Here is a 16,130-nt window from a genome sequence, read left to right as displayed (position 1 = left end):
TGAGGCAGGTCCAAGCCCCTCCCCCTGCATCAAGGCTGTGCAAGGTGTCCCACCATAGGTAGTGGGCTCCAAAAAGCCCTCTCATGCACCAGGGATGGATCCTGATCCTACTGTCAGGGGTCCCTTAAGCAGACCAAGCTGCACAACTGTCTCGATTATGCAGAGGACCTAGTCCAGTCCCATGGAGCTTCCACAGCTGTTGGTCTAAAGTTATGAGTTCCCACTAGTTTGGTTCAATTGTCTCTGTAGATTTCCCCATCATGATCTTGATGCCCCTTGCTCATAGAATCCCTCTTCCCTCTCCTTGACTGGACTCCTGGAGCTCAGCCAGCCTGGTGCTTGGCCGTGGATCTCTGCACCTGTTTCCATCAGTTACTGGATGAAGGCTCTATGATGACAGGGTATTCACCAATCTGATTATATGGTTCATTTCTAATTCTGTGGTCTTAGACTTGGCCCCTACTTGTGCTCGCTTCACTGAAGACTGTGGCGTGAGCAGAGCTCAAACGCTTTTTTTGTTGTCATTTCTTTGGTTTTTTTTTTTTAAGACATGGCCTCAGTGACTGGCTTGGAACTTAGTGTTCTATCAGGCTGTTACCATACAGCAAGACCAGCTGTCTTAGTTAGGGTTTCTGTTGTTGTGAAGAGACACCATGACCATGGCAACTCATAAAGGATAACATTTAACTGGGACTGGCTTACAATTTCAGAGGTTTAGTCCATTTTCATCACGGCAGAACATGACAGTCTGCAGGCAGACATGGTGCTGGAGAAGGAGCTGAGGGTTCTTCTACATCTTGAGGGGCAGGCAGAAGAAGAGACTGACACACTGGGCCATACTGACAGTAGCTTGAGCATATATGAGACCTCAAAACCTGCTTCCACAATGACACACGTCCTCCAACAAGGCCACACTTCTTAATAGTGCCACTCCCTAGGGGCCCAGCTTTCAAACACATGAGTGTATGGGGGCCATACCTATTCGAACCACCACACCAACTCTCTGTTTTGAGAGTTCTGACTCCAGCAACTAACAAAGCTGGATACAATCAGACATCTCTAGAGGCCACTGAAAGGACTCAGATTGTGTGTGTGTGTGTGTGTGTGTGTGTGTGTGTGTGTGTGTGTGTGTGTGTGTGTGTGAATGGTGGGTAGATCATAGACAGCATATTACTTTTCACAGAACTACTAAAACTTTCCCAGTCTTGTTCATTGTAATAAAAACACAGTGATGGTGCAATAGACCAGGAAGAATAGCTTGGATGTAACAGGAAGCAGTGCAGTAAAGCTTTATCTAGTCACCTCCCTAAGACAGACCTGTCACATTTAGACACTTCTAATTGTGAAGACATGATAAGCAAGAGAAGTACAGATTTTTCTGACCTCCTAATTAAAACATTTCTTTAATCCAGGTGTTTTGGTGTATGCCTTTAATTCCAGCACTCTAGAAGCAGAGGCGGGTGGATCTATATAGTGAGTTCCAGGCTAGTCATGGCTACATGGTAAGATCCTGTTCCCCCCAAAAAATATTTCTTTGAAAATTAGCAAAATTGAAAAGATGTGAGCATGGTAGCCTATAATTCCAGCACTTTGGAGGCTGAGGCAAATTTGAAGACATTTTGGGTTACAGAATGAGAATTTGTCTCAAACAGATGAAGTACACACATCCTATTATGGCACAGCATATACAACATTTAACTGGGACTGGCTTACAGTTTCAGAGGTTTAGTTCATTATCATCATCAGGGCAGGACATGTCAGTCTGCAGGCAGACATGGTGCTGGAGAAGGAGCTCATCATTGGGCTCCATCATAAAAAAGTTGAGAAATGGAAAATCAAAATGCTTTAAAATTTTCCTTTGTACCATATAATCACTAGTGCTTATTACTATTTTGCTTGCTTAATACTAGAAAAGCCTACTATGTTAGGTTTTAGAGTATGAGAGAAGAAGAGGGGGCTCAGGAGAGAGGTGCCCAGTGAAATCACTCTTCAGATACTATTAACACCACTCCTCATACCCCACAAATTCTCTGTCTCTGTCTCTCTCTCTCCTTTCTGTCTCTGTCTCTCTCTCTCACACACACACACACAATTTACGATAAAGTAAATCTTTAAAATAGAAAAATTCAATCTAAGTTCATGTTTCTCTAATTGGTATATAATTTGATTCAAACAAGAACCACACATTTTATTTAAATGATGTCTTACATCTTATTAAATACGTTATTTTTCCTCCCCTGCTCCTGTTAAACCATTTCTCTTGTAGAATTTCCCTCATTCTGAATTCTTTGTGCCAATGTCGTTTTATATACTCCTCTGTATTCTGTAAATTATTAGATCTGAAGCTAAGCTAGATTCAGTTTTGACTTTTTTTTGCAAGAATACTTAATAGGTCTCCAATACGTTCTATTGCATTATATCAAGACACATAATAGCTCACTGATAGTCTTTTGATACACATAGAATTCTTAGAGGATTTTGGGTGTGTGATGCTAGTGATTTAACCAGACTCTGGTGCATGCTAGGCAAGTACTCCACTGAGCTTTATCCGAAGTTTGATACGATAAAGATCTGTCAGATATTGTCAGTTTGATCCCTCCAACTTACTATGGGCTCTTTTCCATGAGCTCACTCCTGCCTCACTTTTGTATGGAAAAGAGGAGATCTACAAAGACTATAGCATAAAAACAGTATCCAAATTTTAGCACCAATGGGAATCTTGTTAAAGGCAGAATCTGATTCTCTAGTCGTGAGCCTGAGAATCTGTTTTTCATGCCAATGATCGCATCACTTTCTTTACTTCTAGCACTTTTTAGCACAGTTGCTACCATATCATTCTACTGCTATCTTGTGCAAGAACGTAGCTGAAGTCAAATTCCCACACGCTAGGAAGGGAATCGCTTCACTTCAAGTACCTAGGACAGGATTTGACGCTGCGGGCCCAATCCCGGTTTCTTATTGGTCATCAGTGACGCCACTCAGGCAGGCGTGGCTTTCTCTGTGACGTATCAGACGGCGGATGGTCAAGAGTCCTTGCAGAGGGGCGGGAACGGAAGGGGGAAGCCAGAGAGCCGGGTGGGCGGGGGCAAGTTGCTACAATGAGCCCCCTTCCGGCGCGAGGGACCGGAAGTTGTGGCCCGGCGGTGTCAACCTCGGCTCCGCAGGCTGAGAGCGCGGCGGCCACCGCGACCATGGGCGGGAAGAACAAGCAGCGGACCAAGGGGAACCTGAGGGTGAGGCCCGGCGTGGCAGCCCCGCGGCGCGCAGCTCGGGCGTCTGCAGGGCGGTGAGGGAGGCGTGTGACCTCTCCCCGTGTGCGCGTCCCCGCGGGTGGGCAGGTCCGGGAGTTGGGACCCAAACGACGTTTCACGCCGGAGCCGTGCGGGGCGGAGCGCGCCCTGGGAGGTGTCGCTGGGAAACGGTGTCGGCGTGCACCCGGGTGGTAACCTGCCCGGGTGGCCCGAGGTTGTTGTGTCGGAGCTGTGGGAAAGGAGCGGGCTTCCTTGGCTCGGAAGTGGACAGTGGCTTTTCCCCGTCCCTCCCGGCCAAGGCCGGAGCCGGTGGATGGTGTGCTGCGTGGTTTCAGTCGGTGTCGCCCCATTGGCTCTCTGGCCTCAAGCTCAGCTCGCTCTTCCTGTCTCACCCTGGCCACCCTGACCTCGCCACGTCTTGGCCTGGCAGGTTCCCGATGCCCATCTGTTAGGTGGCGGCTGTAGACACCCCAGTCCTCTCTTCCTCCAGTGTCAGCCCCATCTGAAGGCAGCCGGTCTCCGTGCTAAGGGCACGGCGTGTCACGTGATGGACCTCCTTGCTTTATAAACATTTTGAAGGCAGGTGTTTTCTACTGCCCTTATAGACGCAGACACACGCACACACGTGCTGGTTTTTAGCACAGTTTGGTTTTTATAGAACTGTCCCACCGTTTTTGAGTCAGTTAACTTTAGTGATTTCAGTATCAAAACGACAATCACAATAGGTTAATTCCTATGTTAAATGCTTTTCTTGTATTCTTGTTTAATTGTCACAGCATGCATTTAAAATTTTTATTCACTGTTTTAGGGCAGGAATATTATTAGAGTTACAATCTGCCTATTTTTTTCTTTTTTGAAATCATTCCACTGTATGGCCTGGAACTCAACTATGTAGACTACTGGGAACTCTGAGACCTATTTGCCTCTGCCTGGAGAGTACTGGGATTAAAGGCCTGTGCCAAGCCAGGAAACCTCTATATTCTTGGAGTCACCAGCTGTTAATATTTGTTCACATTTCATTTTTGTTGTTGTTGTTTTGTTTTTCGAGACAGGGTTTCTCTGTGTAGCTTTGGTGCCTGCCCTGGATCTCACTCTGTAGACCAGGCTGGCCTTGAACTCACAGAGATCCGCCTGGCTCTGCCTCCTGAGTGCTGGGATTAAAGGCGGGCACCACCACCACGCGGCTTAATTTATAAATTTTGCTGACTCTTAGTAGGGTTAATGTCAGTATTTAATGCCCCAATTCTCCACCTTAGATACTCTAAAAAACAGTGCCATTCTTCATATACCATGCAAAACTTTAACCGTGGTGGGATACTCAAATATAATGTGCAGACTTACAATTCACATTTCTACTAACCTCTGTAAAAGCATTTGTGACAGAGTCAAGTATCACTTGTTACCTTTGACTACCATTTAAGTCTTTTTTTTTTCAGAGCTGAGGACCTACCACTGAGCTAAATCCCCAACCCACCATTTAAGTCTTTAGATTTAGACAGTTTCCCATTTCTTGCCCTCTTGCGCATGTATTCTATGTCATAATAACCAGGAAGAGTTGTCTATTGCTTTATTTAAACTCATCTACCTGTTTCCTTATATCAATTCAGGTTAAGCCATTTTTGGACAGAATACTTCATACGATGCCATTCTCAATCAATCACACCAGAAGTGCACCATATTTGTTTTTGCTTTTCTTCATCAGTGACATTTGCACTATGTTGACCACTGTAAAGTCATCTTTTTCCATTGGCTCATAGACAATATTTGGTGTTGTAGTTTGAGGTTGAATGTACTAATCTATGAACTTATCTCTAAAGCTCCTAGCACGCTGAGATGATTCTTGCTCCGATCAGTTATTTATTACTATGGTGGTTTAAAAACTTACTTTTGCTATTGAAAATGACTCAAATAGTGAATTAATTATTCTTACCTCATTTTAGAGACGATCTAACTGAAGTTCACGGAAGTTTATTTGCTTAAGTTTACATAGCCTGGAAGCTTTAGAGTTGGGGCTTGAAGGTTTTTTTTTTTTTTTTTTTTTTTTTTTTTTCCTGAGACAGGGTTTCTCTGTGTAGCTTTGAAGCCTGTTCTAGAACTCACTCTGTAGACCAGGCTGGCCTCGAACTCACAGAGATCCTCCTACCTCCGCCTCCCCAGTGCTGGGATTAAAGGCGTGGGCCACCACCGCCTGGTGAAGTTTAGTTTTTATTTTTTTTTTTATTTTTTATTTTTTTTTTGGTTTTTCGAGACAGGGTTTCTCTGTGTAGCTTTGCGCCTTTCCTGGAACTCACTTGGTAGTCCAGGCTGGCCTTGAACTCACAGAGATCCGCCTGGCTCTGCCTCCCGAGTGCTGGGATTAAAGGCGTGCGCCACCACCGCCCGTCGAAGTTTAGTTTTTAAAATGTTATCTATTAGTCTGTGTGTGTGTGTGTGTGTGTGTGTGTGTGTAGGTTAGAGGATGATTTTCAAGGGTCCATTCTCCGTCCCCCTTTAGGTGGTCCCAGGATCGAACTCTGGATTGTCAGGCTTGCATGGAAAGTGCTGGGTGCCACATGTATCTATAGATCATAGATACATGTCTGTTTTTTGTTTTTCAAGACAGGGTTTCTCTGGGTATCCCTGGGGCTGTCCAGAAACTCCTTCTGTAGAACAGGGTGGCCTTTAATTCAGTGATCAGACAGCCTCTGCTTCCTAAGTGCTGAGATTAAAGGTTGGGCCACCACCACCTGGCTCTGGTTTTTTTGAGATTTTTTTTTTTTTTTTTTTTACTGTGTAGTACAGAGACTGGTCTGAAAGAAACTTCTTATTGCAGCTCAGGCTGGCCTCAAACTTGTGATCATCTTGTTGCAGCCTCTTTAGTGGTGAGATTACAGGTCTGTGCCAGTAAGATGGCTAACTGCTGTTCTTTTTGTTTGGTGGTTGTTTTTTGTTTTTTTGTTTTTTTTTTAACTGGGTCTCATATATACCAGGATGGACTCAAACTCATCATATAACTGAGTCTGGCACTAACATCCTGACTCTCCTGCCTCCCTTTCCAAATGTTGGGATTATGGGATTACAGATACGTGTTACCACACCACTTCTGATTGCTGTTCTTGAAGTATTCTTGAAGACACAGATTTGCAAGAAAATGTGATGTATTAAACAATTATGAGACAGGCATGAATGGAAAGAGTGTGAGAGAACAGAAGAGAGTGTTGACTGATCTGAGGGAGAAAAACACTGCACACACTGGTGTCTTGAAGAATAAAGAGAAGTTTGTCAGGCATTGAAAAGGAAGGAAGGAAGGGCCTTTAGATGGAGAGAAAAGATTATGTGACGATTGACTTATGAAAGAGCATACTTAGGGAACCTTGCGTGGAATTCAGGGTATTGAATGACGGGAGAAGGGAAGGATGGAGGGGCAAAGTAGGATAATAGTAGGAGATGAGCCTGAAAAGTTGAAGACAGATGGTGGAAGGTATTGTAAGCCTTCATTTTGGTCTCTAAACCATGGACTCAATCACTGACTCATAGAGCCTTAGAGAAGCCAGGCATAAAGAATGGACAGATAGAGGTATAGTATATGAACTATACCTGCCAAAGATAGAATAAGGTTCTTAATTTGTGTGTGTGCGTGTGCTTCTGCACATGTGTGCTCTATTCTTGCATCCCTCGTCTGCCTGTTTATGTAGGTGTATGAGTGTGGGTGCATGTGCACCTGTTTGCATGTTGAGGCCAGCAGTCAGCCTTGGACTTATACACCTTGTTGTTTGAGCCGGGGTTTCCCTTGGCCTGAGGCGCACTGAGAATGCTGACTTGGAGACCCGGGGATCCTCTTGTTTTGACCTCCTTAGCACTAGTGTTTCAAGTGTGTGTAACTGTACCAGGCTTCTTTGTATGGGTTCTAGGGATTAGACTCAGGACCTCATGCTTGGGAGGTGGGGGCAAGTCCTTTAAAGACTAGGTTATCACTCTTGTCCAAGGTTCTTACTTTTAAAAAAGTGCTTATTATATTGATTTGTGTATGTGCACGAGCATGCCTGCCTACATGCATTTGTGTGTGGGTCAGAGGACAATCAGTTTTCTCCTTTCACCATATGGGTCCAAGGATATAACTTGGGTCCTCAGGTCTGGCATAAAGTGCCTTTACCTCCTGAGTCATTTTGCTTGGCTCTTAGCTTTGTAATTCTTATTTAACTATGGGTATAAGTATCTAACCTGCAAAGATCAGAACAGTATCTGTATTTTATATCACAGTAGACATTGAATAAAAGATACTGTTAGTACATTTAAGGAAATAGTTTTAAGTGGGAAGCTGGGATTTTGATACCTTTTCTGTTGCTTCTGGTTATCATTGCCAACTTGATACAGCTTTTAATGCAGCCTTCATTGGTTTAGTAGTGGGAATTTGTGTTTTATGGCTTGTTTGCTTTTGTTTTTTTGAGACAGGGTTTCTCTTTGTAGCCCTGGCTGTCCTGGAACTCCCTGTATACACCAGGTTGGCCTTGAACTCATAGAGATCCGTCTGCCTCTTAGTTGATAGTGACAGATTTCTTTGAATAGTTTAAATATTTGTTTTCTCATTAGCTACAAATCTCCTAACTTTTAGAATAGGGGGTTAGTGTATTATATACCAGTCAAAACATTGTGATTCAAAACAAAGGAATGCTTTTTAAAAAAGATTTAATTATATGTGTATGCATGGTAGTGCAGGTGCTCTCAAAGTCCGGAAGAGGGCAGGGCTTCAGATCAGTTATGAGCAGCCCTGTGTAGGTGCTGGGACCTGAGCTCAGATGTTTTGCAATAATCCAAACTGCTCTTGACTGCTGAGCCATCTCTGTAGGCTAAGAGTGTGTTTTTTGTTTTGATCATTAAACTGATTTTTTTTGTGGATTATAGTAATTTTTGGTTTCTGATGCGTGGAAATGAGCTTATCTGCTCTCAAGGGATTCAGTCTAGCATCATATGGCATTAGATCTCTCTCAGTCTGATAACATTTGTTGGATTAAAAAGATTGGACCTATTAGTTTATATCATTGTAAGATATATGTGTATGCAAATACTGTCTATATGGTATTTGGAAATTAAAATAAATATATATTGTAGGCTTTGGGCTTTCATTCCTTTTCTTTAAAATGTTCTCAGTGCCAATTATATTGATATCATCAGCCACTAATGGGTTATAACTATAGCTTTCAAAACCTTGTTTTGACCCAATATGATGGCATATGTCTATAATCCTAGCACTTGGGAGACTGAAGCGGAGAGTCAGGAGTTCAAGACCAGTGTGTCTACATGAGACTGTCTAATGTCAAGAGTTGTCTAATGTTTAGGAAACTGGAATTGTTTGTGAGAGCTTTTTTGATAGGCTCTTATGACAGAATAATTCATCTCCAGGGAACATTGCAGGCTACGGCAAGAAGCGGTCCACAGTTGTAAATATACCTGTGAAGGAGTTAAAGAAGGAAATAAATTTCTTTGTATAGTTCACATATTTGTTTCCTCTTTAGCAGCAGATCCCCTAACTTTTAGAACTAGTGGAATTGTATATATCCGTCAACCCACCGACTGTGTTTCAAAACAGGCTATTATCTTTTTTTAAAAAAAGTATTTTAAATTAATGTATATGTGGAAATGTGCTCTGACTTTCTTTCCTGCTTTTTCTTCTTATCAGCCTTCAAACAGCGGCCGAGCTGCAGAACTCCTTGCCAAAGAACAGGGAACAGTGCCTGGATTTATTGGTTTTGGAACATCTCACAGTGACCTTGGCTATGTTCCTGCTATTCAAGGAGCTGAAGATATAGACAGCCTCGTAGATTCTGATTTCCGAATGGTGCTGAGGAAACTTTCCAAGAAAGATGTCACAACAAAATTAAAGGCAAGTTTTTACACACACACACACACACACACACACACACACACACACACGATTAAGAATGTAGTTTTAGAGCCGGGCGGTGGTGGCGCACGCCTTTAATCCCAGCACTCGGGAGGCAGAGCCAGGCGGATCTCTGTGAGTTTGAGGCCAGCCTGGGCTACCAAGTGAGTTCCAGGAAAAGGCGCAAAGCTACACAGAGAAACCCTGTCTCGAAAAAACCAAAAAAAAAATAAAATAAAATAATGTAGTTTTAGACAGGTAGTGGTGGTGGTAGCACACACCTTTAATCCCACCACTTGAGAGACAGAGGCAGGTTGATCTCTGTGAGTTTAAGGCCAGCCTGGTCTACAAAGCAAGTTCCAGGACAGCCAGGGTTGGTTCAAAACCCTGTCTCGAAAAACCAAGAAAAAAATAATGTAGTTTTGTTAGAATAAGTGTTAGGTATAGTTGTTATATAATTTATCATTATTGCAATAATGTGTAATAATTTATCATTAGTTCTTTTACAGTTGTAATTTTTTTGTCACATAAGTTTAGTTGACACTTGTTTTTTGGGTTATAAATTAGCTTGCTTCTCTGAAACATTTTGAACCACATTCTGGAATCCTAGCTGTGTAGTTATTCATGGTAGAGGAATAAAAGTTTTTAAAATTTTAGGGTTGTGCTGTGTAACCCTTGCTGGCCTGGAACTTGCTGTGTAGGTCAGGCTGTCCTTAAATTTGTGGCAGTATTCCTGCCTCCACCTCCTGAGTGCTGGAATTAAAGATGGGAGCCACCATGCCTGGCTATTGTTATTTAATTACGTATTTGAGTGTTTTGCCTGAATGTATGGGCACCGTGTCATGTGTGTGCCCAAGAGGCCAAGAGAAGTTGTTGGAGCTTCTGGAACTGTGGTTATGGCTGTGAGTCACCATGTGGTTCTGGAACTGACCTTGGGTTTCTTGACGAAAACCAGTGCTCTTAACTGCTGAGGTGTTTGTTCACACTATCTTTATTGTTTTGAGATGCAGTATTGTGATATTGCTGAGCTCATCTGAGATTTCTGGATTTAGGTGGTCTTCCTCAGCCTCTGGGTAGCTGATGCCATTCCTGGCTCAGCTCTATCCTTCTCATTTGTTTATGGTAAAGTCTAAAAGTCAGTGGTTAGGTTTGTGCTATAGTGGATAGTGAAAGAATTTTTCATGTTTCCTTGTGGCACAGACAGAAATAATATAATCTCCTTTTAAATAAAGTAGATTAAGCTTCCAGAGCAAAAGAAAGAAAATATTTGTTAATCCTTGATGATGTTAATTCTTTTCAGGCAATGCAAGAGTTTGGAACCATGTGCACAGAAAGAGACACAGAAGCTGTCAAAGGGGTTCTTCCATACTGGCCGAGAATCTTCTGCAAAATTTCCCTTGTAAGCATTAGAGTTTATGAGCCTGTTTTTGCTTAAGTGATTCGTTTCTGGAAAGTTTTTCTTATATATTTGCAACAGAAGGTTGAGAATAAGTTCTTTATAGTTACTCAGCCTTTGAATGTATCTTTGATACAATCTCATTGGAAAGGGGGAGAAAGGAAAAATTATTTCGTATGATTGCCAGTAAAGAAACCCTAAATCCTCAATGTTTCAAAGCAAGTTTTTTCTTTTTTTTTTTTTTCTTTGCTTGCTTTTTCTTTTTTTATGGCTTGTAATTGAATCCAGGGCATTGTTATTGTAAAACACACGCTTCACTACTGAGTTATTTCCCTAGCCTGTCAAAAGTTAATATTAGTTTGATTAAATACATAGTTGAATTCCTACTGTGAGTCATCGTAGAATATTTATAGATATTCATATTTGTTTTTAACAGGATCATGATCGCCGGGTTCGAGAGGCTACACAGCAAGCTTTTGAAAAACTTATCCTTAAAGTCAAGAAGCACTTGGCTCCGTATTTAAAAAGTGTAATGGGGTATTGGCTGATGGCTCAGTGTGACACATACCCACCAGCTGCAACTGCAGCAAAAGATGCCTTTGAAGCCGCATTCCCTCCAAGCAAGCAACCTGAAGCCATAGCCTTTTGTAAGGAAGAAATTACAAGTGTGAGTTTTTAGAGTCACTTTGTGTTTCTCAAGTGTCTAAGGGCGCTCAGGCATATAGTGGTAGCGCTTTTACCTGCCCTTGATTTCTGTTACCTCAAAAGGTATGGGGGCCAGCAGGATGGGGCAGCGGGTGAAAGCGCTCACCCTGTCAGCCTGAGTGCCTGAGTGTTCCTATAGCCCTCATACAGGCGCAGAGGAGCTGACTCCACTGCTGTTCCCTGCCCTGCACGCATGCACGGTGTGTGTTCTCTGCGGGCCAGGGAAGGGAAAGGAGAGCAGATCCTAGTCTCTCTCAGTAAGAAGAAGGAGGAGTAACAAGTAGCACAGGTGTCTAGTGGGAAATTTCTCCTGTTGGGAATCGGAGCTGTCAGAGTACCTTGTCCTTCCCACAGTAGCAGCCAGTGTAGGGAATAGATAGGAAGAGAAAAATGGGCAAAATTCACACCTGTTAGTTTTGCTGTCTGATTTGGCTAGTAGGTGGGTTGAGGGTATGGGAATTTTTACTTTATTACTATTATTATTTGTTTTTTTGAGACAGGGTTTCTGTGTGTAGTTTTGGTGCCTGTCCTTTATCTTGTTCTGTAGACCAGGCTGGCCTGGAACTCACAGAGATCCGTCTGGCTCTTCCTCCCGAGTGCTGGGATTAAAGGCATGCGCCACCACTGCCCGGCTTTATTTTTTATTTATTTATTTATAGTTTTTTTGAGACAGGTTTTTCTGTGTAGCTCTGGCTGTCCTGGAACTCACTCTGTAGACCAGGCTGGCCTCGAACTCAGATCTGCCTGCCTCTGCCTCCCAAGTAAGTGCTGGGATTAAAGGAGTGCGCTACCACTGCCCAGAGTGTACAGTAATTTTTAAAAAATAGATTTTCCTTATATCTGATCATCATTGACAGTTCCATAAAATCTCAAGGTTTTGGTGGGTTTTCTCCTTCAGGTACTACAGGATCACCTTCTAAAAGAAACTCCCGATACACTCAGTGACCCTCAGTAAGTACGTTGTTTCTAAGTAACTCACAGGAGTCATTTACTTTGTTGGTATCTGTGTGTAATTTCAGTATGCCATGTTCTACGAAGGAATTCCAAATACATGTGAAATTATTTCAGAGAATGCTACACGGTGCCTGATGTGTGCTTTTACTTGAACTTTAGTTGGTTGTTAAATTTGAATTTTCTGAGCTACATATGTAGTTCTATTAGAAAGACTTTTATTTTTTCTCACATTTACCTTTTGGCAGTCACAACAGCAGGAACTATTTTAAGGTTTGGCATTCTTGAAGAAGTTATTAAGTAGTTCTGTTAAAGAAGTAGTAAAGTGCTTTATTTCCCTTTATGTTATGTTGTAATTCAACTTTTAAGACTGCATCAAGTGGTCAGGTGCCTCACCAGCATTCCTAGAATCACTCAGCACATGCTGCTGAGAGAGCGTTGTGCGTGTGTTCACGTCCTCCATGTGTGGGGACGAAGCATTTGCTTTCACTTGTATTAGTTGCAAAGTGTGTGATTACAATTCTCCCTGTGGGCAGCCAGATGGCTCCTCAGGTAAGTGCACTTGCAATCAACCCTAAGAACCCGAGTTCAAGCCCTAGGACCTACCTGTGCTGTGGAAGAGAAACCACTCCCCAGGTTATCCTTAGACTTACATATGTGAACGTGCATAAAATAAACCCAACAAAGAACCCCAAAACCAAAACCTATTTATTTTTCAAATCCAGAACTGTTCCCGAGGAAGAGAGAGAGGCTAAATTCCATCGAGTTGTAACGTGCTCCTTGTTGGCCCTAAAGAAACTGCTTTGCTTCTTACCTAACAATGAACTTGATTCTCTGGAAGAGAAATTTAAATCACTGTTATCACAGAATAAGTTTTGGAAGTATGGAAAACACAATGTACCTCAGGTATCGTAATAGTTTTTAAGACTTCTTTTCTATAACTTCTTCCTCATTTTACTGCATTTATGCTCGTTTATTGTTTATGTTTAAAATTATGCAAGCACGTCTTTGTAGTTGGTCATTCAGGACTTAATTGCCTCTTTTACTAAACTATTACTCTATTTTCACCTCTTTTGTTGTTGTTGGGTTGAACTGATACATGCTTTACTGGGTCTATATTTTCACTTTGTAAATTTAGGTTGGCCCTTGAATTAAAATTAAATCATGCCACTTAATTCATGGCACCTTAAAATTATTGCTGTATGCGAGACTCTTATTTAATATATTTTACCCCTTTGGTCCATTCTCCTTTTCTCCACCTTAAAATGTTTTTAATATATATATTTTGGTTGTGTAGGCCAGTTTCATTATCTATAGTAGTATAACATACTATATATAAGCCGGGCGTGGTGACGCATGCCTTTAATCCCAGCACTCTGCAGAGGCAGAGGCAGGTGGATCTTTGTGAGTTCAGGCCAGCCTGGTCTACAGAGCGATTTCCAGGAAAGGCGCAAAGCTGCACAGAGAAACTCTGTCTCTAAAAACCAAAAAACCAAAAAAACATACTATATATATAAAACAATGTTTTCAAGAGAAAACTTTAAAGTTTGCTGTCTTTTAAAATGACGCCGGGCGGTGGTGGCGCATGCCTTTAAACCAGCACTCGGGAGGCAGAGCCAGGCGGATCTCTGTGAGTTCGAGGCCAGCCTGGGCTACCAAGTGAGTTCCAGGAGAGGCGCAAAGCTACACAGAGAAACCCTGTCTCGAAAAACCAAAAAAAAAAAAAAAAATGTTATGTATAGTTAATTCTTTGCTGACTTTGATTTGATAATATTTTTTAAGAATATACATAAATATTTTGTAGGGTCAAAAATTTATATTTTTATTATAGTTTTTTATTTTTTGAGATTATAATATAATTGCATCATTTTCCCATTCTCTCTTTCAAATTCATAGTCTCTTTTTCTTTGATCCACACATTTAAACACACACATGTTTAATGATTAATATATTTCTAAATACATATATACAACCTGCTCAGTCTGTAAGTTACTGGTATGTGTATGATTTCAGGCCTGACAAGTGGTATTGGATAATCTGTTGGTGTGTTTGTTTTTGGGGAAGACTGTTGCCTGTAGTTTTTTTGTCTAGGGCTGAGGCCTCATGAGCTTTGCCCCTTTCATGTGTGTTGGTATTTCCTTGTTCAGGTGGGTGAGACACCAACAATGGAGCCTCTCTGACCTCTAGGTGACAAATCTCACAGCAAAGTTCTCGTTCTGGCTCTTGCAGTCTTCCTGCCCCTCTGGTGTTGTAGATGCATCATTTAGGACCAGGCTCTACAACTCTATTTTGATTAGTTGTAATTTTCTGTAATGGTCTCCTGTTTCAGAGATGTTACTTTGATGAGGGGGTGAGAAGCACACTTATCTGTGGGTATAAGGACAAATATTTAGAATATAGTTAGGGACTTTGCTGGTTTAGTAAAGTGACAGTTGTAGGTTCTTCAGGATCCATGACTTTGGTGTTCTGGGGTAATTGACTGGGTTTCCAGTACCAAGCATTATTTCCTCCTTGTTGAGCAGGCCTAGAGGTTAGAGATGGCTTAGATGGAATGAAGTCAGATGGGTGCAGGGACGGAATGGCGTGAAGTGTATCCTGGTCCAAGCTTGGAGTTTGCGGTAGATCTCTGGAGGTTGGGGTGGGATCGAGGAGAGGAGGATCAGGCGGATTCATCTGGCTAGAACCTGGAGAAGGCTGTGCATGATCTGGCTGGGTGGAGGGGTTGGGTGTGATGTGGAGGGGCCTGTAGGTTTGGGAGTGGGTGTAGGAAGAGGCCTCAAGGAAGCCTAGAGATTGATAGGGGAGCCCTGGATGTGGGACCCAGGCTAGATCTGGGGTAGGGGATTGTGCATGAAGGGAGGATCAGGTGGTCTCACCAGGCTTAGTTGAGAAGGTTGTGCAGGATCTCCATTCATGTCTTTTTTTTTTTTTTTTTTTTTTTGGTTTTTTCGAGACAGGGTTTCTCTGTGTAGCTTTGCGCCTTTCCTGGAACTCGCTTTGGAGACCAGGCTGGCCTCGAACTCACAGAGATCCGCCTGGCTCTGCCTCCCAAGTGCTGGGATTAAAGGCGTGCGCCACCACCGCCCGGCTCCATTCATGTCTTTTTAAATCTGGAAATGCATCGTTTTATATTCTACATCTTCATTATAGGCTTGTCTGGTACAGTCTTGTATGATAGCAATAACTTTGTTTTGGACATATTATTCCACTGTCTGTGATTTTAATTATTGTGGCTGAAGTCAATTATCATTCTTGTGGCCCTTCCTTGTGAGGTAGTTTGTCTTTTTCTCTGGCTATTTTAAAATTTTACTCTTTATGTTTTCTTTTTTTTTTTTTGGTTTTTCGAGACAGGGTTTCTCTGTGTAGCTTTGCGCCTTTCCTGGGACTCGCTTGGTAGCCCAGGCTGGCCTCGAACTCACAGAGATCCACCTGGCTCTGCCTCCCGAGTGCTGGGATTAAAGGCGTGCGCCACCACCGCCCGGCCTCTTTATGTTTTCTTTTACTTTGTTTGTTTGTTCTTTTTTGTGTTTTTGTTTTTTTTTTTTCCGAGACAGGGTTTCTCTGTGTAATTTTGGTGCCTGTCCTGGATCTTGCTCTGTAGATCTGCCTGGCTCTGCCTCCCAAGTGCTGGGATTAAAGGCGTGTGCCACCACCGCCGGGCAATATTTTTTTATGTATATGAGCACTCTATCTATCGACTTTATGACAGAAGGAGGCATTAGATTCCACTTAGAGATGGTTGTGAGCCACCATGTGGTTGCTGAGAATTGAACTCAGGACCTCTGAAAGAGCAACCAGCACTCTTAACCGCTGAGCCATCTCTCCCACCCTCTTAGAATTTTTTTTTTGTTTTGAGACAGACAGAGTCTATTTATATAGTCTTGGCAGGCCTGGAACTCACTGTGTAGATAAAGCTGGCCTTGAATTAGTAGAGATCCTCTTGCCTCTGTCTCCTGAGGGTTGGGAT

At 42.5% G+C, this 16,130-nt stretch overlaps 1 protein-coding gene across 1 annotated transcript in view; it reads left to right on the top strand.

Moving 5' to 3' along the window:
• Window positions 1-3,101: 3,101 nt before the first annotated feature.
• Ltn1 (listerin E3 ubiquitin protein ligase 1) overlaps window positions 3,102-16,130 on the top strand; it is a 56,175-nt gene continuing 43,146 nt past the window's right edge. The window contains exons 1-6 of the mRNA XM_052741074.1: window positions 3,102-3,233; window positions 8,908-9,111; window positions 10,412-10,510; window positions 10,944-11,174; window positions 12,111-12,163; window positions 12,889-13,069. Of these exons, the coding sequence (XP_052597034.1) occupies window positions 3,192-3,233; window positions 8,908-9,111; window positions 10,412-10,510; window positions 10,944-11,174; window positions 12,111-12,163; window positions 12,889-13,069 (810 nt within the window). The 5' untranslated portion in view covers window positions 3,102-3,191. The remainder of the gene's footprint in view (window positions 3,234-8,907; window positions 9,112-10,411; window positions 10,511-10,943; window positions 11,175-12,110; window positions 12,164-12,888; window positions 13,070-16,130) is intronic.

The sequence above is a fragment of the Peromyscus californicus genome, unplaced genomic scaffold (assembly GCF_007827085.1).
Source record: "Peromyscus californicus insignis strain IS unplaced genomic scaffold, ASM782708v3 Scaffold_16__1_contigs__length_79575227, whole genome shotgun sequence".
In the NCBI taxonomy this organism is placed as follows: Eukaryota; Metazoa; Chordata; class Mammalia; order Rodentia; family Cricetidae; genus Peromyscus; species Peromyscus californicus.
The sequence above is the reverse complement of the archived record's forward strand: the minus strand, read 5'-3'. Positions and strand labels throughout refer to the sequence as shown.